Below are 25,335 nucleotides of genomic sequence, written 5' to 3' on the forward strand. Positions count from 1 at the left end.
GTTTCTCGTGATTCCACAGAGACTGGACATAGGAACCCAAGGCAGCTCCAGGCTGGTTACCTGTTGTCACCTCTGTGATCAGAGCCCCCTCTCACCAGTGCACTCCCTCCCCGGCAATGACTCGGCCATTTGCTCAGGCTGCTCTGCTGTCTTTCTGCTCCTCCCAGGTACAATGGCCCTGCCCTCGCTGCATTCTCCAGTTTTTTTTTTTATTAATTTTTACTGGACTATAGCTGCTTTTCAGTGTTGTGTTAGTTTCTGCTGTGCAGCAAAGTGAATCAGTTATACGTACACATATATCCCCTCTTTTTTAGATTTCCTTCCCATTTAGGTCACCACAGAGCACTGAGTAGAGTTCCCTGTGCTCTACAGTAGGTTCTCATTAGTTACCTATTTTATACATAGTAGCGTGTATATGTCAATCCCAATCTCCCAGTTCATCCCACCCTCCCTTCCCCCCTGGTATCCATATGTCCGTTCTCTACATCTGTGTCTCTATGTCTGCTCTGCAAATAAGTTCATCTGTACCATTTTTCTAGCTTCCACATATAAGTGATATTACATGATATTTGTTTTTCTCTTTCTGAGTTACTCCAGTTTAGATTCTAGAGATACAGTGATATCCTTACTGGTTTGGCTGGCTTTCTCCACCCCTGTTCTGCCTATTACAGGTCACTGGCCGCTCTACAGAAGCTCTGTTCTTGGCTCAGAGGTTCACCCCTGGTCCAACGAGCTGTGGTCGGTGGAAATAGGATCAGGTGGTGTAGACATCACACCACACAGACTGCAGAACTGCCGGGGGCTCCTTTTCCCAGCAGGAGCTATACTTACGGGCAGTTTCCACCGGAAGTGGGCAGTGGGCATGGACTCATCGTGAAGGACCTTTCGGTATAGCAGGAAACAACGGGCTCTTTCTCCCATGGCGTGCTGCTTCTGATTCTCCAGACACAGTCAGCCCAGCCACCATCCAGACACCAAGAACTCACCCTCCCAGAGGCATTTTGAATGAGCGACTCTGATTGTTACAATGTCCAAGTAATCAAGGTATGCTGAACATAGGAACGAGGACTTGGGTGTCTCCTGTTCATTGAAACACAGCCCGTTCCTGACCTGAGCCTCCTAAGGTCCAGTTTGGAGTTTCCTCACTGCACTGTTCCACCACCTCAAGGTACCATGGACCCTTCCTCTGGTGTGCATTCCAGAAACAACCATCATATGCCAGATGTCCTCTGACCAAATGTAGAAATAACCTCTTCAGCCTTAGGGGCATTTCTAAAGAGTGGCTACTGTACATGTCATAAACACAAAGTCCTGGCAAGAGAAAGTCAAAGGATTTTTTTTATTATTGTTGTTGTTTATCGTTGATACACATCACGAGCTACACAAAACGCCGACCAAAAAAGCAAATGTAGAAAAATAGTAGAATTATATCGGTTCTGATGACTTTGTTATTCCCATCATCATAATTTTACAGACAATTTCCAAGGGTGTGTGGGAGATTGTAATTATTGTACACAGACATTGTCACCAGAATAAATATGCATTAGGAATTCACAGTGGCATCAAGCTATACATTCAGGTTCTTTTTCAGAGAAAGGGACCATGTTGAAGACACTGCCTCTCTTTACCTTCTACAAGGTAGGAGGTCACATTTGAAAACTGAACTAAAACAGAATAGAACAAAATAAATTCCAGAGCCCTACATTGTACGATTGATGAACAAAAGCCACAGGTTAGTTCTCTTGGTCGAGCCTGAATGAGATAATGTTTACGGACACAATTAGTGGACCATTTATTTGCTTGATAATTATTTTTATCTATTAATTTGAAAATAAGTAGAAAGATTAAAACCACAGAGCATCCAAAGAGTCTGTATTGCAGACAGATAATATGCCAGTCAGGAGGCGGCATTTCTTGACACATTGAGCTGTAATATGTACCACGGAGCTTCTCCTTTTGCAAATTTCCTAACTTGACACTGACCTGGGGATGGCGTCAGTGTCACCAAGGAAGCTTTGAGGTCCTGCTTGGGTGGCACAGCTGAGATCACTGCAGCATCTCATCTGGGCTGGTTTCCTCCTTCCAGACCCTGATGGGATGCTGGAACCCCAATATCAGGAGTTTGACTTGTTCTAAGAGGCGCCAGGACGATAATATTCTCAATGTTTCCCATCTGCTCTCTTGCCTTATTTTATCTATATGGACATTCTTCTATTTATGTGGATGTCCACTCCCCGCCCGGCCCCCCAGATTATACATTTTTGTATGGCAGGGTCTCGTCTGACGAACTTCTGTAGCTGCCAGTGCTTAGCACAGAACTCGGGACAGAATAAATAGACACTGTTTAAAAAGAAATGCATTCAGGTGTGAGTTATAGGAAGATCATGAATGAAGGTAAAAATCACAGACTTTGATATTGTTACACACAAGCAAGAGAGTATGTGGGACAGAGTGGGGTGCTCTCTTTTAAGAAAAAAAATTGTTTAAAAACAAGCAAAAGATATATGCATAGGTTATCAGATGTACCTGGCTTATTATTAAAATTCCTTGGAGCAAGAAGGATGAAGCAGGGTATTTCGTCATATGCAATAAGTTTAACCTTGGACTAAAAGACATTTCAGCCCAAGTGCTAAAAGTCTTTTCAGTTTGATGCAATAAAAAGATTCTGAATGACATTTACAGAACTAACACTTCCGAACACCTTAAATTGGATGTAATATTGTTCTCAGTTGGGTGTCAGGTTTCAGCCCTTCCTCTCAACTTAACAATGACTTACATTATACCCTGAGCAGGAAAATAGTTTTACTACATAGATCATCCAATCATGCACAGAACTGAGCTGGAAAACTCCAGTTTGGAGGCTCCTGGAATCACAACAAAATGTTCTGATTTCTGGAAGGTTAAGCCTGAAGTTTCAAACACAGTGGATCTCCCTCAAGCCGTTGTGTATGAATGTAAAAATGTATTGAGTTATTATAACGAAAATTCCTTAGAGCTAACTTTTGCTATAAAATATTTCTGAGCTATTCCCCCAATTTTAAAATGCTTACTTGACACCAGTACTGGTCCAGACACTCTGCTTACCTCTTTCTAATCCAGACCCCCCCGCGCCAACTACCTTTCAAAGGAGACATTTTAAAGCCTGTTTTATAGATGAGGAAACTTGACCCCAGCCCCTGGCTTGAAGGCATGCCCCAGAGACACAGTAGTTCTTCCCATTACAGAACACTGCCATGATGACGTCTTCACTCATGAAACTACTTTTCTCCTGCAAATTCAGAAGCTTAGAGGGTAAACGTGAGCGAACGTCAAACCCTTTCTTTACGGGAATCAGTTACTGTGTATTGGATGAGGCGCTAGAGAAGAAAACACAAGCTTCCAAAGAACCGGCCCTCTTTGGTACTTACTTACTGAACCCTAACTCTGTGCCAGGCCAGGGGATACACTGATAAATTAGACATGGTTCCTGCTCTAAGGAGTACATGTGTGAGGGACCCCCCCACAGAACACAAGAATGAGATAGGAGTGGGTTCATGGAACCACGAGACAACTGAGCTCTGAGGGCAAGACACGGAGCTCAGATTCATCCTGAAGCGGGAATCTACAATCCATGAACCACTGAGCAGGTTCACAACCCAGAGTACAAGGAATTGATTCCCAGATGAGTATGACCAGCCATTCCAATGTGGGAAGAGCAGAAAGAGACAGGAGGTGTAGATGGAAGGCATGGTCCGGGGCAGCTTTGGAAGCAAAGGCATTGTGGTCTAGGGAAAAGTGGTTTCGGGCTAGTAGGAGAAAGAACTTGAGACATAGGGACTGAGAAACACAGATGATTAACCAAGAGCCAACAGGCCAGCCCATCCCAATCACCCCATTACGCTGATGGACAGTGCTTTACAAAACCACCTTTGTCACTGAATGATGGCTTCCTTTGCCGTCTCATTTATAGGTTTTGTAGGTGCCTTGTACAGGAATATGTTACGAGAGAAAGCTCATAAGATTACAGTTTAGGAGATGAAGCCTTGAACCCTGGCGTCGATTTTAACAGACCTGTGACTTTCGCAATTTATTAACTTCTCTGGGTTGGAGGAATTGTAGCAGGAAGGATAAAATGGAGGCCCAGGGCTCAAATCTTGACTCCACTATTGCTAAGCTGTGTGACCTTCGTCAGGTTACTTGACTTCAACCAACATCATCCGTATATTGTGAGTTTTAGAGATTAAATGAAATCACACACGCACAAGACTTAGCAAACCAAAGTTGAGCATTGTATGTTATTTCCATTCCTTTGCTCCTTCACCTGTTAAAAATAAGATAAATGAGAGCCCAGGTTTGTGTTACCTCTAAAAATCTCTGAATCTGTGTTGAGTCATGAAGTTTGGGGTTTGAGGATTATGTCATACAGCCATATAATCCTAACCACATCTATGAAATGAAGACACACACATTCTCCACTGTATAATTTAGTTGTGAAAAGATCAACTGTAGGGAAATAACCTGGTTTAGATATAAACAGAGCAGGACCATCCACAGTTTACATCTGTTCTAGAAGCCCAGTTCTGTATAGTAAGGACATTCCTTTGTGCTACAGAAGGCACTGGGGTCCTTTTCCCTAAAATTAAAACCGGTTTTTAGAATTTGACACACTGAATAGTAAGGTGCATTGTTACCATTCAACATGGAAAGAAGCACACTTCAGCTTTTCTTTTCTAGATTTTCCATAGAGCTGTCTATTGAGACATCTCTAGCATTATGTGTAATAGGAAAGAGGTACCATGGAAAATAAAGCTTTAAAAAACAAAGGCAAAAGAGGAAGGGACACAGAAAGACTCAGGAAGGCACCTTGAAGGTTTAGAAAAATCTTCATGGGGGCAGCTCTTTATCTAAAAGAAGAAAGGATGCATGTCTGTGTGTCCTATTGCCTGTAACGTCACCACAGCACTCTCTTACTTTGTCATACGTAGATGAAGACCCACATGGTTGTTGTTGGTTGTGTAGGTTGGAAGAACATAGCTCAGGATGCTAAATGTCAGATAGAGTCCGAATGAAACAACCTATTGTTCCTCTTCCAACTCTGAGATTTCATGGTTTTAATTTAAAAACAGCTAAAAATAAAACACTAAGTTTTATGGTTGTCCCAGATCCTTTCAGCGTTTAGAAATATATTTTGTATCTTAATATCTCAATATCTCTACAGTCTAGTACAATACCCAGCACAAAATAGATTTTCATTAAAACATGGAAAGAAAAAGTGAATGAAAAAAATTGGAGGAAAAAAACTGATCCAGATGTTAGCACATGGTGCTTGGTTCTATAAATTAAAGAATGACATCATCCTTCCTAAGGATACTGGGATGGACACCTTGTAAGAATGGGGTAAGAAAGCACCATTCCTCTATGTGTTCACTGCCATGACCACTCTTCTTCTGATACAACCTGTGCAGCTGTACATGGCAGCCCTGGTTATTGCCAATGCTTAGAAGTAAACCCTGTGAAATCAAAGCAAACAGCATGGCAAAAAAAAAAAAAAAGACCAAAATTGTCAATTACATTTGGGGGCTTATAAATTCCTAAGAGCATGCTTTCAATTCAATAACCCTGGAGAGAGACGTGATGACAGGGCTGAATCTTGGTCTCCCACGGGACCCTCATTACCGAGTAGAAATTTTCCGACTAGTGTTAACAATGGAAGTTTCCTCCTGATAGAAGAAAATCCCCGCATGGTGGCTGACTTCTCACACCTCCTTTCTGTCACTCTTGTAAATGCCCAAATTGATTCTCCATCTGCCTGTCCAGTACACAAAAGGCTCCCAGCTCCCTCTCATCTTCAACCTTTCACACATTCTGTTCCCTCCCTGAGAGTCCCCACAACCCACCTTTTACCCAGCCAACTCTTCTTCAGCCTTGTGTCTGGGTTTAGATATCAAGTCTTCCACAAGGCCCTTCCGGACCACACACCACGCCACATCTGCAGCGTAGGTTGGATGTCCCTCCTCTGGGCCCCCATCAGATCCCTGCCACCTCCATGGTGCCCACCTGCTCTAACTTCCCGTTTGACTGGCTGTGTTCCTTGCTAAACTATGAACTACTGGATCTTACCAATGCATTTCCAGCACACAGTAAGCCCTCGATATGTATCTGTTGAATGAATGAATGAATTGATGAACGTGCATTTGGTGGCAACAGGCTGTGCAAGGTAAGCATCTCATTTTCCAGGTCTCCTTTTCAAAGCCTCATTCCCAGATTTCTCTAGGGAGTGAAGACTGGACTTCTAGAATCACCTTCATCCTGCCTGTGCCTCAACAAAGCCCTCATTATAGCATGTTGTAATAACAAGACCACATCTTCCTCGGGCTCTTTGAGAGCAGGGACTCTGCATCTTACCCTGTGCTCTCACCTGGCATGGATGCAAGTTGCTCAGTCAATACCCGTGGACTCTAGAAACTAACAGGAATCGAATTCTGTCCACCTTCTCCCCAGGTGCACAACACCCCAGCTCATTTCCACCTGCCATGGAGGTATTTATTTTGCCCCAAGGTCCCTTTAGATTTACATCTGCTTCTCTGGGTGTATCTGGCGCATGAACTACAAATTCCAGCTCATCTCGATATTACTCATGTTTACTTCTAACTAGTTCTGAGAAACTTAACAAGTCATAGAAACAAAACAACAGAAAGTCTGCTGAGGATGAAGACCTATTACTATGTTGGCAGGCATTCTGTTATAATTTTATAGTCGATAATAGAATGTCCCTGTTTTACATTTCATGTATATATTTTTATGTGTATATATATATATACATTATATATCTATACTTCAATAGAAAGAGACATAAAAAAGTCTTTTCAAATGAGGCGTGACACGCAACACTGGACACCCTTATTTACAATATAGAGATGTACTTTCTACACAGTTACAATAGATGCTCAGAGGCCAGAGAGGGTTTACAAAGACAGCAGAGCACCCCTATAAAAAAGAGGTGCACCACGCAGCTGGACGTTTATTGCCATTAGTTCTATGTCCAGACAGCACATACTGAAGTTAAAAATGGCATCTGGTTATTGGAAAAGACGATGATCATTGATTCACCCTGGCTCCGTAACCGCTGGCTGCACGGTCTTTCAAATGACCAGGGAATGACAAACTTTGCTGATGGGCATTGGGAACACAAAAATGAAATGCTCACCGGAGGGGCAGGGCTCCTCATTTGGCCAAAAAGGAGAAGCTGCTACAAACGTATGGTCCTGCACTGCGCTTGGGCACTTATCTGGACCAAGAAACACAATATCACAGGCTGCATTGCAGGAAGCACATTCCCTCTGGGTTATATAGCAGACTGGTCTTGTTCATAAGTAACCAGAGTCTATGCTCATCGGGAACCTGGAAAAGTACCGAGTGGGAGAGTGACCAGAGGACTTACTGATCCCATACGTGTTAAGACCAAGATACAATGAAAGTTTGAAGAAGACCCACAGAAACCCTACATCTGTTGTGTGGGAGTCTGTCTTTCAACTCCCTCCCCACCTTTGCCTTTCTTAAGGAATGCATAAGTCTGCTCTCCTGCAAAGCTGTCCACCTGGACTTGATCTCCATGGTCTACTTTGTTTTCCAAAGTCACATTGCTAATATGCAAGGAACTAAAATTCTCAGATGAGTCTAGAATCACTTGCTTATCACCATGGCATTGGTGGTCATCACCAAGGTTCTGGTCCAGGGGCTGGGACCACGCATCTGGTCCTAGATGAGTTTCTACATTTTTAGAAGCAAATTTTGCAGCAGCAGGAGTTTTTGCCTCCAGAAGATGGGTCTCCCGTGTCAGTCACCCCTATGATCCTGGGTCATGCATTCCTTCAGTACAACTGATGCTCTAGTCTTCCTTTAACTCATAGAGTGTACACAGTCTTTGGGACCATATTAAACACCCTGGTAATTTTCCAAACTTCCCCTTAAGTCACTTACCAGTAACCATTTAAGGTGAGTCCTCGACCTGGCTGTTGTTCTCATCTCTGATCTCACGTGTGTCCCTGTTGTCTCTTGGTTTGTATCAGTGGTGACCTTTCCTAGCCCTTTATTTTCCTAAGGCAAGAAGACATTTCTAGTGAAAGATAACCAGCACCCTTCTTAGAGCTCCCCTGAGGTTTTAAATCCAGCACTCCTCCAGTTAGATGTCTTTCCCCTTCCACGGAGAGGAGAAGCAGCTGGCCATATGAATGGTTTTGATTTTTTGCAAGTGCATCAAATGCTAACATAGCATTTCTTTGGAAGTGTATCAGCAGGAGCTTCACACATGTGCATTCATCTCAGTGCCCCCTTCTGCTAGGTTTAGTCTCAGTCAGTCTTCCCTACCACAGACAGAGATTTCAGCAATCGCAAAAGCATTGTGCGGACCAAGGCTACACATAGAAAAAATCTGGAGAAGTAGCTGCAGCGGCCAGTTCACCAGTTATTTTTTCTCTGCAACAAACTTGCATTTACCGATAGCATCACCTGCCTCTCCCCATACCTCAAATCACCCCACCCACTGCTGTTATGAAATAAAATTGGAGTTTACAAAGCATTCCTTTGTCCCTTGTTGAGAAAACATGAGGAGAGAATGAGAATATGGGCATCACATGGTCTTCAACAAGTGGCACATTTGAATCTATTAAGGACTGTATTTACACAGATATGTTCCACTTCTGCACAGAGGTTAACCTGAGTTCTGAAATGCTTGTGTGCATCAAAAATGATAAAGCTATGAACTAGTTACACACCGAACAAATCTAGTTAAGTTGGAGTGATCTCTCTGTGAGCCAGTGGTAGTTAAGAAGGTGGGCTCACCAACTCCAAGTATTGTTTCTTTATTTTCTCAGAATTTTCCTAGAAAGCATCTTGAACGAGACGCCAGATGGCTAGACAGGTTCGGGCAAAGTCTGTTGTCTTTTACACTATGGGTTCAGCTTTCCCAAATCTCCAAAGTGGAAGCACCTCGAATGTCTGGTCCTACCCCACCCTCCGTCCCTCAGCGCCTTCCTCTCTGAGCTCCAGCCTGGAATGACAGAGGTCTGTAAAAGGATGTCTCAGCCAGAGCTCTTACGGATCTTCAACGTGTCTGGTGAGCTCCCCAAGGCCGTTCCCTCAAAGCCGCTACTTGAAGTAGTTGAGTCCTGCCACCAAGAAGAACTTCTCCAGGAAGAGCTCGGAGTCCAGTACAGCGATGTGAGCCGCTCGGCCAATCAGGGTGTTGGCAGTGCTGGGCAAGGCATGGAACACGTTGTGTCGAATCAAAGTGCAGTCCTTGGCGTCCACCAGAGGGCGGAGAAGGTTGTTGATCATCTCCGCGAAAACGGGTCCTGCAAGGAGGGAAGACGGACAGGAGATGGGGGCAGAGCTCAGCAGCAGGATCTAGAGAAAAAGGCTGGGTGTGTGTCGGGCGGCTAGTCCCGAGCAGAACGGCTGATGCGCCCTAATGGGTACAGCACCTTCATGATTTCCTTCTGCTTTTAAATCAGAAAGTCACTGAAACGCAGGAGGAGAAGGAGAATAGGAAAGAAAAGAAAAGAGAAAAGGAAAGGAAAAGGAATGTGGCTCACCTGTGTGTCTGTCTTTGAGGGCCGTTTTACACATCTCGATCCTGGCTGAATGAAATGGCACATAGCGGTCTTGGGGAGAAGCAACCAGCACAACATTTTTAAAATACTGCAGACCTGCAACAAGCCAGACGGTGCTTTAACCCAGGTAGTTGCATCTTAGCCTCTGCTTTGCATACATTTTACAAACTCGCCCCAGAGAGAGGAGAAGGGAGAAGACGCCAGACACACTGGTTGAGTCACTGCACAAGGACCTTCTGGGCTGGGAGGTTGAAAGAGGGAAGGCGGCAGCTTTGTCCTCGTCAGTCACGGAAGCTAAGGAGACACGTAGCTCACTACTCTGAACAGTGAGAGATAAACAACACGGAAGTAACAGATGTGCCCTTCTGGGCTGGGAATACTGGGGAGTCCATGAGGAAGTAAATCTAGTACTTTGCTCCTTGTCAACCCCACGGCTCCCTTCGTTCCAGCCTCGGTCATGTCACCTGCTTGAGGAAATCAACCTCTGACTTCATCTCCCTGCAGGGAGCTTCACCTCCCTGGAATCAGTCTCACACTGAGGCAGAGGGATCTTTTAAATTAAACATCACAGCCTATTCTTTCAGTCCCCAGAGCCCATCAGGGATCTCCAGGTGCTGCAGTGCTCTGCCCAGGTCCTCCACCGGCCTGCTCTCAGCCCAGGGACCCTGCGGGGGACGCCTGCACTGACGTGAGTCTTCTCATCCAAGATCACAGCCCAAGACCATAATACACTGGGGACTGGCTGGACTCAGTGACCGGCAGATACGGGGCAGGGGGTATAAAGACCAGCCCTTTGCCCTCCGTCAGGATACCTCTGTAGGGCCACCCCAGCTCCCAAGCTCCCAGAGGGTGGGGCCCGCTGAGATGTCTGGGGCGACCACGTTGTGGTCCAACTGCCCTGCTGCCCGAGCCTCCTTCCTCACTTCCCCATGGGGGATAACCCTCAACATAGCACACAGAGACACACGTGGGTAAGGAGCTTGACCAAGGTTATCATCAGCCCAGGGCTATGCCGGACTCACATTTGAGGAGACAAAGATATCATCAGGGTCAGTGTTTATAAATGAATGGAAGATTGTGGACCATAGGCAGACCCTGGGCCAGGCCAGCTTGCTCAGCAGGACTGAGCGGGACAGTCGGGCAGCCTGTCTGCTCTCTCCATGGACACGAGGCCACTGCTGTGCTCTGTTCACTCCCGGCAGGTAGGGTCTTCGACATCTACGTGTGCTTCCTTATTACGGGGTGCGGGTGAAGGTGTGATCTCAGGCCTGCGAGAGGGACCCCCGTCTCCCCTTGTGCTGCCAACAGAAATGGACAGCGTCCACCTGCCCTTTTTGTAGGTGGATCTGCACCTGGCTGAAAGAGCTGGGAGTTGGCACATAGACCTTGGGGCCTGTGCAGTTAGGACATTAAAGGCTCGGTGGGCAGTGGCTCTCCTGTAGAGATGACACTGCACACACCTGCCTCTCATCATGATACCATCCCCAGGCCATGGGGGGAGGCGGTCCAGGGGCAGCTGCGTTCTTGGGTAGCTGTTGGCCTCTCCATGAGTTGAGGAGACTGTGTAACAGTGCAGCTCATGGTGACATCCTTCCGTGAGTGAGTCAGCGTAGCCCTGACTCTAATTTGGGGCTCAGGAGCTGGCTCTCCGTCTCTCACTCATCGCGGCCTCGGGGTGCTGCGGGGGATCCACTCACCTGTTTTCTGGCTTAGCTGGTAAAGGAAACATTTGCGCAGATCAGCATTATCCCTGAAGGTGAGCTGCAAAAGGGACCCGGATTTCTTCAATTTCTGCATGAGCCACAAGCCTAGAAAGACAAAAACAAAGCCAAGCCCACATCAGACGCATCAAACAAAAAGAAAGCAAAGAAGAATGGGGGAAAGATGACCTTAAACTGATTTGTTAGCTAACTTAGGAATGAGAGCGTGCTAGGCAATCTAACAAATCCTTGGGAAGTCAGAGGGACATCTGTGTTCTTATGGGCTGGCGGGGGTAGAAAATCTTATGCGACAGAGGCTTCAGGAGCCATGAAACTATCCAAACCCTTTGATTTTTTCAGTCCCCTTCTGTGAATCGAGCCTAAGGGAACTGTCCTAAGTACCGAAGGAAAGTATCTGAGAATGCTCCTTACAGATCCACTTAGGATAGCAAGAAGCTAAATCCAACCTCTTTCGAAGTCTCTCCATTTACTATGGTTATGCTGACACGAACACGGATGAGCATGAGCATTATGTCACAAGCACAAAGAAATGAATTTGATAAAAATGCAAGGAAGATGGCGGTGTGGGAAGACGCGGAGCTAGCGTCTCCCCACAACTAGGGCGCCTGTCGGCTGCTGGTGGGGGCCTCTGACCCCCAAGGAGACGGGAGGAACCCCAGTGTGAACCAGTAGGACGTAGGGGGACCTAGGCGGGGAGGAGAAGTGGAGGCCAGACAAGGTCAGCGCCGCTGAGGCTGCGGAGATCAGGAGAGGCAGGTGGGAGGGGCCCTCCCTACCCACGACCGGAGAAGCAGGAGAGGAAAGGAGGGCGTTTGCCGTACCCACTCGAGCCCAGGAAGCCTGCTAGGCTCCCAGGTGAGGTCCCCTATCCTCTGACACCAGGGTGGGGGGCACGCCTGGACCCCTTCTGTTCCTTGAGCCTAAGCCCCACCCCCCACGGCCCCCCACCCACATTCACACCCACATGCACACCCCCATATATGTATATATATAATGTATATGTTTATAGACATATATAAACACATACACATATATAAAATATATATGTTTACAGATAGGCATATGTATATATATACACACATCATGCATGTATCTATACTTATACACAAACATATACACATTAGCTTCATTTTACCAATAAGGAAACTAAGTAGCACAGAGATGAAACGTCTTGGTCAGAGTCTTCCTCGAGTGCCTGGGTTAGAGCTTAACCATAAGCTTGTCATGGAAGTGACATGATTCAAAGCCCATTGCTATAGACTGAATGTTTGTTTCCCCAAAATTCATATGCTGAAACTAACCCCCTCCACGTGGTGGTATTTGAAGGTGTGGTCTTTGGAAGGTGATTAGGTCATGAGGGTTGGACCCTCGTGAATGGGATTAGTGACCTTAGAAAAGAGACCCCAGGGGCTCCCTTGACCTTTCTACCATGTGAGCACACAGTGTGAAGACGGCCGTCTGTGAACCAGGAAGCGGGACCTCACCCGACACCAAATCTGCCAGTGCTTTGATCTTGGGCTTTCCGGCCTCCAGAAGCATGAGAAATAAATGTCTGTTATTTGTAAACCCCCCCCCCTTACCCAGTCTACGGCAACCTGTTACAGCAGCTTGCATGCACAGACACCCATGCTCTCTCTTCCCCACCACTATTTATCTTTATTCACAGAAAACTGAAGCAGAAGAGACCTTGCAGAACCTCTTGTCTAATCTCATTCAGCTCACAAACAAAATAACATCTTTCTGAGCCCAGGTCTCCTTCCACCATCTCACGCTTTGAAGAGGTTCCAAAGCCACAGGTTCCATCAAGAAGAGCATGTGTCTCTGGTTCCCCCTCCCCTGGGTCCTGAATGAACTCTGAGGAATGATGAGGCTGGAGAGAGTCTTACCTGTACTGACCAGGGTGCTGTTGTTGTACAGGGTCCCCAGGTGCGGCCCGGACAGCGACAGGAAGGTGTGGAGTTTGTTGAGGTAATACCGGAACCGGGGCCGCGTTAGGACCGATCGGATGATGATGTTGCCCAGAGAATGGCCGATGAAGCTGTTGAGAGACAGAAGGGGTCCACGTGAGTGACAGCAGGAGGCTGGCTGCCAGGGAAGTGCTGCACCAGGAGCGCCAAGGGGTGAGCCACCCTCCACCTCCCATGGGATTTAGGGGAACCGGCAGGGAGAAGGGGGGCCGCTAACTCATCCCCATCGGGTTTCTAAACGCTGGCCACGTGAAGCCCGAGGTGGGGCCTTTGCGAATGGAAGCTCTGAGCCCAGTGTGGTCAGAAGAGAAGTGTGGGCATCTTGGTGTTATTAGAGCAGCCTCCTCCCCCCAGTTCTGGTCTCTACGCCTCCCTCAGTGCACCTGGGGGTTCTTTCTGAAATTCACATTGGAGCATTGAACCCTCCTGGTCATTCACAGGGTGAAACCCCAGCTCCTTAGCCTGGCTTACGAGGCCATTCATGTCCTGACTTCTGCCTGCCTCTCCAAGTTTACTCATCCCTCGTTCACTCAGTACAGTTAGTGAGTTGCCTGCTCTCAGCCCACAGCACATGCTCTGCTCCAGCTGCACTGCTGCTCAAAGATCTATGGAGTCGACACATCATCACTTTCAAATTAAATGATTATTTATCAAAACCTTATTATATTATATATTATATTAGCTCCCTAGCTCTTCTCGTGTGCGTCCTTTTATTTTTACCTAACTCTGTAGGCCTCTGAAACCTCATCTGTTGAATAAAGAAGTGGTATCTTAGAGGCCTAAATGGGGTCACGGACGTTGAGGACTCACCACTATGTCCACATCTGCAAGTGCCTGAGAAACACAAGCTACTGACTATCACCTTAACCATCTCAATATTTACGCCAAGTTGCCTGTTACAGTGGAAGGACACACTTAGCACTGATTGGAACCCTTTTACGGGGCAGGCGACGCATCCCCTCAGGGCTGGTCCCACTTAACAGATGGGGAAACCGAGGCTCAGAGATGTAGAAAGCTTGTAAAAGGTTATATGGTAGAATCGGGACACAAACTTGTGAGTGTTAGAAGAACGAGAATTTAAAACCTAGGATATTTGTTTAAGTCCAATTCTCTTTCTACTGAGCCACACGGTGTTTATTCTCCTGCACACCTGCTATGACAGATATGGGCGTGTCAAGCAGTCCTGGTACCCACTTCTGTTCTGAAAGTAATCTACCCCCTTAAAGGTCCCAGGTTAACTTATCCCAGACCTGTATACAGACAGCATCATGCTGAACTTGTACACAGCAAACACGTAAAAGTGGCACCCCTCCCCCCAGCATTAACTACCTGTGGTTTCCTTTTACCTAATTCGCGATATGGAGAGGTTGTACAGCTGGATGTGCTGAATGATTTCATCCAGTAACCGATCGGTCATGGTATCAAAATCTGCAAACGTGTCCATCTGGAAGGAGAGAGAGGGAACGGCTACTGGGGAGGGCGTGGGGCCAGGCCGGGCCCCGTGCACAAGCCCATCTTCCTCCACTAAACACCACCGTGCGTCCTGGGGGCATGCCCACGCCTGACATTAGGGTACAAATCAGTATTCGACAACCAGAACAGGAGCCCCCGATTGGGGCTCTCCAGGTCAGACCGTGGGTTCCCTCTTTGTGAGGCGACAATGGTGCCAACACTTCACAGAACGGTTGGGAAAAGTAAGTGAAGAAAGACGCCAACTGCTCAGCGCATCGTAGATGCTCAAAGCGATCCTCTTTCCTCCTGCTCACGTTTATACCCCACGCACCCAAGGGCATGCCTTGTATAGAGCAGGTGTCAAAGAAAAGGCAACAGGACGGACCACTAAGAGAGGAGGAATGAGACTGTACCTCCCAGCGTTTGCCTGTTGATTATTCTCTGTACGATTCCCATTGTCAGTGGTCATGGGACCCTTTAGTTATAAGTAGTGCTATGCCTCCAAAGAACACTTAGCTCATCCCTCTCCAGTCCCATGGAATGGGACTCAATGACGACATTCCACCCAGCCCCACCTCTTGGCCATGGCATCTCTCAGCTCTCATCTACCTTGACATCCCATTAAGGCTCCGGACCTAAAATGGCAAAGGCCCCATAGTCTACCTCTGACTATGAAAAGGTCATAATCCAGCTCCATTGGTTACAAAGATGCCAGTGACAAACTCCTTCCCCAGTACAGACCCACGGATGCCCAATCATTTATGCTCTGAGCTGTCACTCAACCTATGACCTGTGAGGTCAAAAGGCCCAGTCACCTGACTCACATGTCCCCCCTTCTTACTATTTCCTCCTCCCAAAAGAAAATGAGCTCTCCAGACCTTCCAAGTGCCGGGCAGTGCTCCTTGGTAAAGTCCCCTCCCATCTGTGTGGCCATAAACCACCACGGTGACCTTAGGAGGCTCAGGTAAGACACGAATCAGGGATTCTTCCGGTTCTGATGCTTTCGTTGTCATACCTGATTCTTTTCAGACATTAGGAAGTCCAGTTTTCCTCCAGGGAGCCCCAGTTCTATGAAAGTCTTTACCAGACGGAGGTCCGCACTGTTCCCTAAAAACGACAGATAACCCCACCACGGACCCACAATTAATCACATAACAGCTGACACGCGAGGGATTTATTTCTCACTCCCTTCCGGTCCCCCTCCCATTTCCCGCTTTCTCAATAAGTTGATAATAAAAACAACTAAACATGTCCAATCCACTGGTCCCCGTGCTGCCCCCTCCTCCTGTCCACACAGGGTCAGGGCCTTTCTGGTATTCCTCCCTCAGGGGGATTATTCCCTGATCTATAAATATGTGGCTTGTGAACGTTCTGTACACAGGAACGGTGGAAGGCACGCCGCCTCTCCCTTCTTTGACAGGCAGTTCTGTTTACTCAGGACATTCTGCAAGTGGTGTCACTTAATGATGACACACGGACGTGGCACAATGTGATATCTACAAGTCCCCTCTCAAATCGCTTCCTTAATGCAGGACTAGTTCTGCCATTTACAGGTTGTCAGCAAGGAAGTCCCTCAAACAGGGGCACAGTTATGTGCAAGAGAGTAAGGATCACCCTTGGGAACCAGAGGCAGCAAGGGCAAGCTCCATCAGGGCAGAGGAAGAAGAGCTCAAGGACTTGAGGCTCTGCTGCCAATAGCAAAGCCACAAAGAACACACAGAATGCATCCCTGAAGCGAAAATCACGTGGAAAATAGTTGATATAACAGCATAAGCTTCTTGTTCAAGTATGGTTAGGGGTAAATTTCATGCAGGCCATGGGGTTCAGTGGTAGCTTAATGAATGTTTTAATCTATTCCTCAAAGGGATCCCTACAGAGTTGAAAGTCCGAAGCTGCTTATGTGGCTATATAAGTGACCTACTTTACCATGTAACCATCCTTTCAAAGCAGCTGGGAAACTAGAAGTGATATCGTTGACTACCAACTTTATACCCTTCTTTATGAAACCACCAAGGGATTCAAAAGAGGATGAAAATGCCATACAGAATATGGGAGAACTAAAGATGTTTGACAGACTCCTCCTAATTTTCAAGGATGACCCAATAGAAGGGTGACCCACGACGATGGCCCGTCAGAGCACATGCTCATACGCGCAGGGCTACAGTTATAAAATACTCCCTTTCTTTTAGAAAATGTTTCTATTTTGTACTAAGTTAAATTTTGTTCATTCCTTTCATTTCTGACAGTAAAAGTTTGCTCTTTGGTCCTGTTCTTGTTTAAAGCTACCTAATGGCATTCTAGGTTGTGGCCTTAATAAATATGTATCAGGTGTTTCTGTTTAGCACAAGGAGTCTAAGGAAGGGATGACAATGAGCCCCCCTCCTTCAGCTGTTGAGCAACAGAGAACTTTCTGCAACTTAAAACTTTCTCAAAAAATATGATTTGAGGGCTTCCCTGGTGGCGCAGTGGTTGAGAGTCCACCTGCCGAAGCAGGGGACACGGGTTCGTGCCCCGGTCCAGGAGGATCCCACATGCCGTGGAGCGGCTGAGCCCGTGAGCCATGGCCGCTGAGCCTGCGCGTCCGGAGCCTGTGCTCCGCAACAGGAGAGGCCACAATAGTGAGAGGCCCGTGTACCGCAAAAAAAAAAAAAAATATATGATTTGATAATGTGTTCCACTGAGGACACTTACAAGAATATAAATCTTGGGCTTTGGTCACAATATGAAGAGTTGGGCAGATACCCATAACCATTACCAATTTCTTCAGTTCTCTGTTAACATCAATATAGCCTCGTAAGTGGAATGTAACCAATGGATCCTGTAAAACTCGGCAAAGTTTAAACATATGGACGCGGAACTAGAGAAATCACCTTCAAAAGAAACATGTGCTCTGTTATTGGTTGTCTCTTTGACGATTTTATGCCCAAGTGACAATGCTGTGATTGGCGGCTCCGTTTTCTGACACAGCACAAATACTGCAGAAGCTGGCCTATCTTTATAGCATCCCTCTTCTCCCACTTGCAGGATGGAGTCTGACCAGATTTCTTATTTTCACAAAGAGATTGAGAGGCTTATCTCATTTTAATTTAATATCAGATAAGTAAGAGATGCACACTGGTCATGCAAGGCCATAGATCCTGTGTTAAAAGTACACAGGATGAGTGAGAACGTTATTCTTTGTCTTTCTGGAGGTCCTTCTGATTGGAAGTCCCAGTTAAAAACAAGCATGTTTTCAACAGCTTAATACTTCTGCAAAGAGAAAGTGAGTGTCAAGCTCAAAAAAGTCTTCCGACAATGGCACACGTCAGAATTCAGCAAACATATTTTGTTTATATTAATTATTTTTAGTATGATTCTTTGTGTGTAGCGCGTGAGTCTAGTATTTAATTAGTGGTGTGATTTGAAGTTTATTTTTTTTCATAAATACACTCAAAAAGTATGCCCATTTCAGTACAAATTTTGAAATTATAGTACAAGGTACATGGGTAGAGTAAATAAGGGGAAGGGAAATGTGTGAACAGCTGAAATTTGTGAAGCACTGAAGTCAGTGCAGAGAGAGGAAAGCTCACCGGAAAGAAAACCCAGTGTTGAGAAAGACACAGTGGTGTGAAATGGTCCCTGTCCGTGGAGATGGGAGTGAATTGGTGCAGCTGGAAGAGGGGAGAGCAGAAAGGGCAGGAGATGAGAATGACAAGGATTAGACATAAAGAATATTTTATGCTGGGAATTTTTGAAGCTTTTTAAAATAGGAGTTCATTTTATCTTATTTTCTGAGAGCTACAAAGAGCTTCCATCCCAGTGATGGAACGACCGGACCTAGTAAGATTTTAAGAAGACGACTCAGGGATGTAGATGGAGGTTCGGGTTAGGGGAGAGATGAGCTTGTTGGTAAAAGGCAAAATGAAAGCATGGGCTCTGGAGCCTGACAGATGGGTTTTAATCCTGACTCAACCGCGTTAGCTGTGGGACCTTATACAAGTTACTCAGCTGCCCTCTTAGTCAGTGTCCCCACTTATAAATGGGGGTGATAATAGCAGCTACTCTGCAGGGCTATTGTCAGGATCAACCACGTTAATAAATGGTAAGTATCTAGAGTGGTCCCTGGCCCCTGGTGAGTGATGTATACATGCTGGCCATCATCAAAGTCGTCACCACCATCATCATCATCATCATCATCATCTGGAATGATGATCTATCACTGGATTCTCTGCCACTTCACTAAATAGACCTGTTGACTTAGCGTCCCGGCATGCAATGCATATAGCCAGGTGTTGATGTGGACAATTGAATGCATTAGCCCCAAGAGTGAGGAAAATTAAGGATATTAACAAGAGCGTGTCACAGAAGTGAAGCCCATCACCATTCCCTATTTGATCATCATAAGAAGAATGTGACCACCGGTTTTGCTACTCATTACCACTGAAGCCCTAGAGGAGCCCTTTCACTCCTCTGACCCTTAGTTATACATTAGAATCCATAAAAGTGGAAGTGATTTATTCATTCCATTCATTCCTTCATCGCATTAATTCATTCATTTGTGTATTTCATTAACTCAACATATTTTTTTGCCAGAGAGATCTTTTCTTTGAGAGCGAAGCCATGCCATTTTCCTAGATCCAGCATACTTACTCATGTTCCACAGTCGCTAATTGAACATTTGTTGAACAAGTCCCTAAACTAGATTAATTCATGAATATGATAATTCGTCTATAGCACAAAACTTTGAGGAGGAAACCCTTTTAGAACTCACCATCCAGGCCATGGACACAGACTACCAGGTGAATCCCATCTTCCAAATTTTCTTCCTCTTCCTCTGGTGGGAAATACGGTATGTCAGAAGCTAGTACAGATGAGTCACTGTACAGAAATCCATCAATCTTCAGCTCTTTTTTAAATTTTTCTTTGGCCTGATAAAAACTGGAGAATACATTAATTAATCATGAGCCGAGCTGTGTGTTCCATGTTGAACAGGAGATGCATTGAGCTGGGATGCAGGAGTGATGGACAACTACAGGGAAGTATCGGCCAAGTGACCAAGGCTGAATGTGGGACCTCATGGGAGATGCTAGTGAAAGAAGGCTTGTTCTGAACAACGAGGCAGAAAAGTGACCCAGGAAAACCAAGGGCTGTATTGATCTGGGTTCTGCAGATGTGGTTCCTGCATTGAATAGAACCTCTGAGGTTCCCTCCAGCTCCAAGGATCCACAAAATCTTGAAGCGATCTTCCGGGAGTGAGAGTTTATTAACCTGCTTCCACGTACTTCTCCAGTGTCATCCGCTAGCCTCCAAAAAGAACACATTTCTCATAAAGTCCCTGCATGAATTATGCCTCTTGTCTTTACTTCCATGCCTTTGTGCATTTGGGTCTATCTGTCTGAAATTCCTTTCCCACCTGGTTATCCTGTTCTTTGCCTGGTTACCTGACAAGGTGGTTAAGACCACGGACTCAGGAATCAGACTGCCAAAGTCAGAATCTCAGCTTAGACACTTACTAGCTGTGCACCAACTGCTTTATAACCTCTCTGCATTCACTTTCCTCATTTGTAAAAGGGGAATAACACCTGTATCGAATTCATAAAGTTGTCTTTGCCTTGTTGTATTAAGTGATATAATCTATTCAAAATGCTTAGAACAGTACTTGTAACAGATTAAATGTGAAAAAGGAGATGTGATCGATTACCAGCCATATCACCATCATTATCATCAACATGGTGTCTCATATTTTCTCCTTAGCTTAGGTATCATCTCTAAAAAGCTTCTCATGGCCCGAATCTCTGTTCACACTCACTGCCCCACAGCCAAATTAGGTCCTTCTCTTTCTGGTTCAGCTGTGCACACATGAACCATCCCATTTACTCAACTGCCCTCATTTGCTTCTGTCATTTCCCTGTCTCCTTGTTAGACTGAGAGCACAGTTACAACCAGGACAGCACTGGCCAGGCACTGGACAGTGCCTGCTATGCACTGGTTAAACTGACGACATGGGCGTATAATAGGCACTTAATGGTCTTTATAAAACATGGGATCCAAAATTTACCTGCCTGTGCAATTTCTTTGGGGGATAACTTTAATGTGTAACTGTTTAGCATTTTTTGAACAAGTGAATGAGATGGGATGTTTTGATTAAGTGATTCCATACTATACTTAATCAAATACGTAGTTTATAGGTGAGGGAGTAATAGGAATACAAACCCAAGACAAGGACAAAGGGATGGATTCTGGCATTTCAAAAGGAGCGATAAACTTAAGAACCACACAAAAGGGGCTTAGGAAGAAAATCTGAATTAGTCCTATTCCCAAAAGGTTCTCAAAGAAATGTGCCAAGACAGAGGTACAATGACACTCATAAGATAGTTGTTCATCATAAGAAAAACTGAAGAAAAAACATTTATGGTTTATCTCTAAAGGATCTTGTTAACAAAATCATGGTACATTTATACAATGGAATATTACACTAAAATGGTAATGCAAAAATAGATTTATAAATATATAAAGACGTTTCCAATATATTAAGTTGGAGAAAACTTAGAGTTTGTCAAGAATTGTCTTACTTTTGCAAATTAATAGTATATACGTAGAGGTGCACATAGGAAGATGTATAGATGAACTTACACAGGGGCTATATTTGAGACGGGCTTATTGATGATAGTTTTTACTTCTTTACACTACTCTACATTCCTGACGTGTATGATAAGAATGTAACACTTTATTTAAGCCAGAAAATAACTGATATCACAATTTTGAAATAGTATGCCTGAAACTGAGAAATATGTGGAAGAATCTAAAAGATGGTGCTGGCGTAGGTAAGCCACCAGCAAACCTACCTGAACATCCTTTCACTGACTTCCTCTTCCAACTTGCTGGCATGGTTCGGAACACCTCCAAAGGAACCCAAAGGTTGATGAGTGATGGGAAATGGGGTCTGTTTGGAAGAGAATCCAGCCCTGGCAGGGGTCTCCTTGGGCACAGACGAGAAAGGGAGACAGGTGGCAGTGCACGACATGGATAAGTTGACGACCTCGACAGCTTTCAGGCTGTCCAGAGAGAAGGTCTCTGCAGAGGTCACGTGGGACAGCATGACGGAGGGGCCTGCCCTCGGCTCCTGGTTTCCTGTAGCTTGGGAGTGAACGGAGTGAGTCCCAGTGGAGCACGCAGCGCCTGCTTCACGTCCATCCTCTGGGACGGCGTTAGGTCCTCTACTAAGTGCTGTATCATCAATGACGCCAGGTGAGCTGCTTCGCTCACCTGCTGAATCCAGGTTGATGATTTCGGCAGCTGACGTACAACTCACTTCAGGCACCTCACGGTGGGTGAAATGCTCAACGTCCAAGATGCTGCTGTTGGAAAGAGCTCTTTTCCCCACATTAGAGTCTTTAGGCATGCGCTCTGGGGTCTCCATGAGTTCTCTAGGAAAAGCTCTGTACCTAGGGGTTTCAAGTGCTGGGATGCGTGGTATTTTTAAACTCAGACCTTTGGTTTCAAGCCCTGGAGGGTTATCGGTCCTGCCGTCAAGACAACAGGGTCCTTGAGGATCAAGCGGATCCTCTTTACCTTTGGGGATATCTATGTAACCAGGGCCCTGCTGGCTGTCAGCATCTGAAACTACCTCCACGAGGGAATGGTGAACCCCAGCATTACTCAGTTGAAGGCGGTGTCCGGAGGGATCCGTGCTCCTGGTGTGCACAGCTGAAGTCTCAGGAAGACCTCGCCCTTGCTGCAGGGAGTCCGCACCTTCAGCAGACTCCTCGGGGCTACTGATTTGGGGCGCAGAGACAGACTTGGTCAGTTTGGTGAGCGCCAGTTCCCTTTCCTCTTCCTCAAAAGGCAAAGAGCTAATGGAGGTGAGAGAGGCCTGGATCCCGCTCGGCAAACTTGTATTGCTCTCTGTGTGTCCACCCTCTAAGGAGTTCCTGTGTAGGGCATGTCTTCGAACCAGCTGGTGCAAGACATCCCGGTCACTAGGTAACTCCTGGGCTCTACTCCGAGCCTCGGACCAGGCAACGGAGCTTGGTTCACTCTCGATGCCCGAATCAGAGATGATGGACGAGGATCTCTTGATGACCCCAGAGAGTACGGACACTCCCTCCCGCTCCTCTGAGTGAGGGTCCTCTGGGGAAGCCTTGACGTCCAAGGGATCCCTCAAAGAAGAGCTGAGTGGATCACAGGGCTCCGAAGGGATGAGCTTCAGACTTAGCACCATCTTGCTCCCCTGGTCTGCTCCCTTTCCAAGAGTACTTAACTCATGGAGTGTGGTTTTCTCTGAAGAGCTGGCATCGTGATGACCTCCACCTGCTACCCCTTTGCTTAGCTCAGTTCTGTCTAATTCATAGTTATCTCGAGAGCACCCGCTCTCGTGCTGGGTACTGGTGACCGCTATGGGGTCAGCTCTGCAGGGGTTCTTATTGCTAGAATTCACATCCATGTAGGTCAGTGCTGGGGCCTGGTCATCCTCTGGACCAGGACTCCTCCTGGGCAGGTCCTCATCTGTCGGCGGCTGCGTTCCAACATCAGACCTTTGGCCAGTCCGACGTTCATCTTCAGGCAAACCTGGTTTGTTCTGGAATTCACCAATTGTCAGATACACCTGAGATTCTGAGCACACGTCCGTATGACTCGGTGTGGTGACATTCTCATTTGGCCCTGGACACCTAATAACCTCTTCATTAGAGTCCATCTGGGGTGGTTTCATGGTGGGCAAGACAAGGTCTTCCCTCAAAGATGATTTTCTATTTACAATATGGTTCTCCTCTCTGTCGTTTAGATTCAGTATTGCGGGACTTGTTGCTGCAACATCAAAACTAGGGTAAACACTCAAATTATGCCCTACAAAAAGAAAAAAAGAAAGAAAAATGTGTTATACTTTAAGAATCTACATTCATGGGGCTTCCCTGGTGGCGCAATGGTTGAAAATCCGCCTGCCAACGCAGGGGACACGGGTTCGATCCCTGGTCTGGGAAGATCCCACATGCCGCGGAGCAACTAAGCCCGTGCGCCACAACTACTGAGTCTGCACGCCGCAACTACTGAAGCCCGTGTGCCTAGAGCCCCTGCTCTGCAACAAGAGAGGCCACCGCAATGAGAAGCCCGCACACCGCAACCAAGAGTAGCCCCTGCTTGCCGCAACTAGAGAAAGCCCGCGCGCAGCAACGGAGACTCAACTCAGCCAAAAAGAAATAAATAAAATAAATACATTTATTAAAAAAAAATCTACACTCACGAATTACCCAAATGCCTGATTGTATAATAAAGAGTTTGTCTGGACTTTGTTCCTGCTTCCTGGGAGATATCCTCTAAATTCTTGGAATTTCCCAAGCGATAGGAATGTCGGCTATTCATGGTGGATCCTGAGCTAGTGATAAGGAGGTGACTCATGGTGAGTCCTCTGATAGTCTGTGCTGAGGAGGTGACTCAGGACGGGGGCTGGCCATGCCAGAAAGCCCGACCACGTGACTAGTTGACTGAGGATTTGAACGAGGTGACATCGGTACAACCTCTGGGGAGGAGAGATGGGCTGGGGATCGAGTTCCTTCACGTGGCCCACGATTCTATCAATCATGCCTACATTATGAAACGCAGTATCAACTCTAGACATGGAGGACTGACTAAGCTTCCCCGGTGGGCAATGTACATTCATATACCAGGAATAGCAGTCCTGGGGGCATAAAAGTTTCACGTTTGGGACCCTTCCAGACCTCGCCCTATGATTGGCTGGTCTTTATTTGTATCCTTTCTAATAATACTGAAATCATAAGTATATCCCTTTCCTGAGTTCTATGAATTGTTCCAGCAAATTACCAAACCTGAGGGGGTCATGGGAATCCCTGGATTGGTAGCCAGTTGGTCAGAAGTCTGGGAGGCCTAAGAACCCCCGAGCTTGTGGCTGAGTTGTGAAGGAAGGACAATCGTATCAGAGACAGTGCCCTAACCTGTGAGGTTTGACCTAATACCGGATTATCAGTGTCAGAAATGCGTCACACTAATGCAAAAGCTGCCACCGATTATAATTCTTGATTTACCTTTTACTTAGTAAAAAACCATTTTGAATAATTACCACTTACAAATAGTAAAACATGTACCCATCTTGTGTACAGTATTTACAGAGTATAGAGAATGTTTTGGAGCCAGGAGCCCCTGGTCTCCAATCCTGACACTGACACTTGCCAGCTGTGAGACCTCGGACAGTTAGAAAAAAACAATAAGCCTTTTTCCTAGTTGAATACATTTTCTTCTCGGGTGGGCAGGTTCATAGTAACCAGTGGGCCTCACAGCCATAACTCAGAGCAGACTTCTGATATGAAATGGACACATGGGGAAGACAGGTTTCTGCTTTCTGACGGGAAACACTGCCAAGCTTGAGCTCCGTAACCAGGGCAATTATCGTACACGGCACTCAGACCACAAGAGGTTCCCAGGTTCACTTTGGTCTTTATAGCAGGGTGGAGGCGCGCCAAAGTGTGACCTTCTTTTTCTTACTTTTCTTGAGGGTAAACTATTATGTCTCTCATTCTCTCCCCTGGTCTCTTTTCTCTTCTATTTCATTCCCCTCCTCCTTCTTTTATTTTCTTTCTCTCTCTCTCTCTCCCCCTCCCAATATGCATAATTGGG

The 25,335-nt window shown here is 46.2% G+C and overlaps 1 protein-coding gene across 1 annotated transcript; it reads right to left on the reverse strand.

Moving 5' to 3' along the window:
• Positions 1–1,320: 1,320 nt before the first annotated feature.
• On the reverse strand, positions 1,321–23,624 carry LOC101269685 (protein FAM135B). Its single transcript, XM_004265301.3, has 8 exons — positions 21,555–23,624; positions 19,481–19,647; positions 15,746–15,837; positions 14,625–14,722; positions 13,198–13,349; positions 11,288–11,398; positions 9,573–9,686; positions 1,321–9,332 (listed from the first exon to the last, which is right to left on the reverse strand). The coding sequence occupies exons 1-8, from the start codon at positions 23,417–23,419 to the stop codon at positions 9,127–9,129; spliced, it is 2,805 nt and encodes a 934-aa protein (XP_004265349.2). The 5' UTR covers positions 23,420–23,624; the 3' UTR covers positions 1,321–9,126.
• Positions 23,625–25,335: the final 1,711 nt, after the last annotated feature.

This window comes from Orcinus orca, chromosome 17 (genome assembly GCF_937001465.1).
Source record: "Orcinus orca chromosome 17, mOrcOrc1.1, whole genome shotgun sequence".
Classification (NCBI taxonomy): Eukaryota; Metazoa; Chordata; class Mammalia; order Artiodactyla; family Delphinidae; genus Orcinus; species Orcinus orca.

Bases quoted from the DNA above. Each gene is read 5' to 3' on its own strand.
- LOC101269685 (XM_004265301.3), bottom strand. From the start codon at position 23,419: ATGAAACCACCCCAGATGGACTCTAATGAAGAGGTTATTAGGTGTCCA. The intron at 15,838-19,480 runs GTGAGTTCTAAA...TGTCGTTTTTAG, and splicing joins CTGTGTCCATGGCCTGGATG to GGAACAGTGCGGACCTCCGT. The intron at 14,723-15,745 runs GTATGACAACGA...CTCTCCTTCCAG, and splicing joins TAATGTCTGAAAAGAATCAG to ATGGACACGTTTGCAGATTT.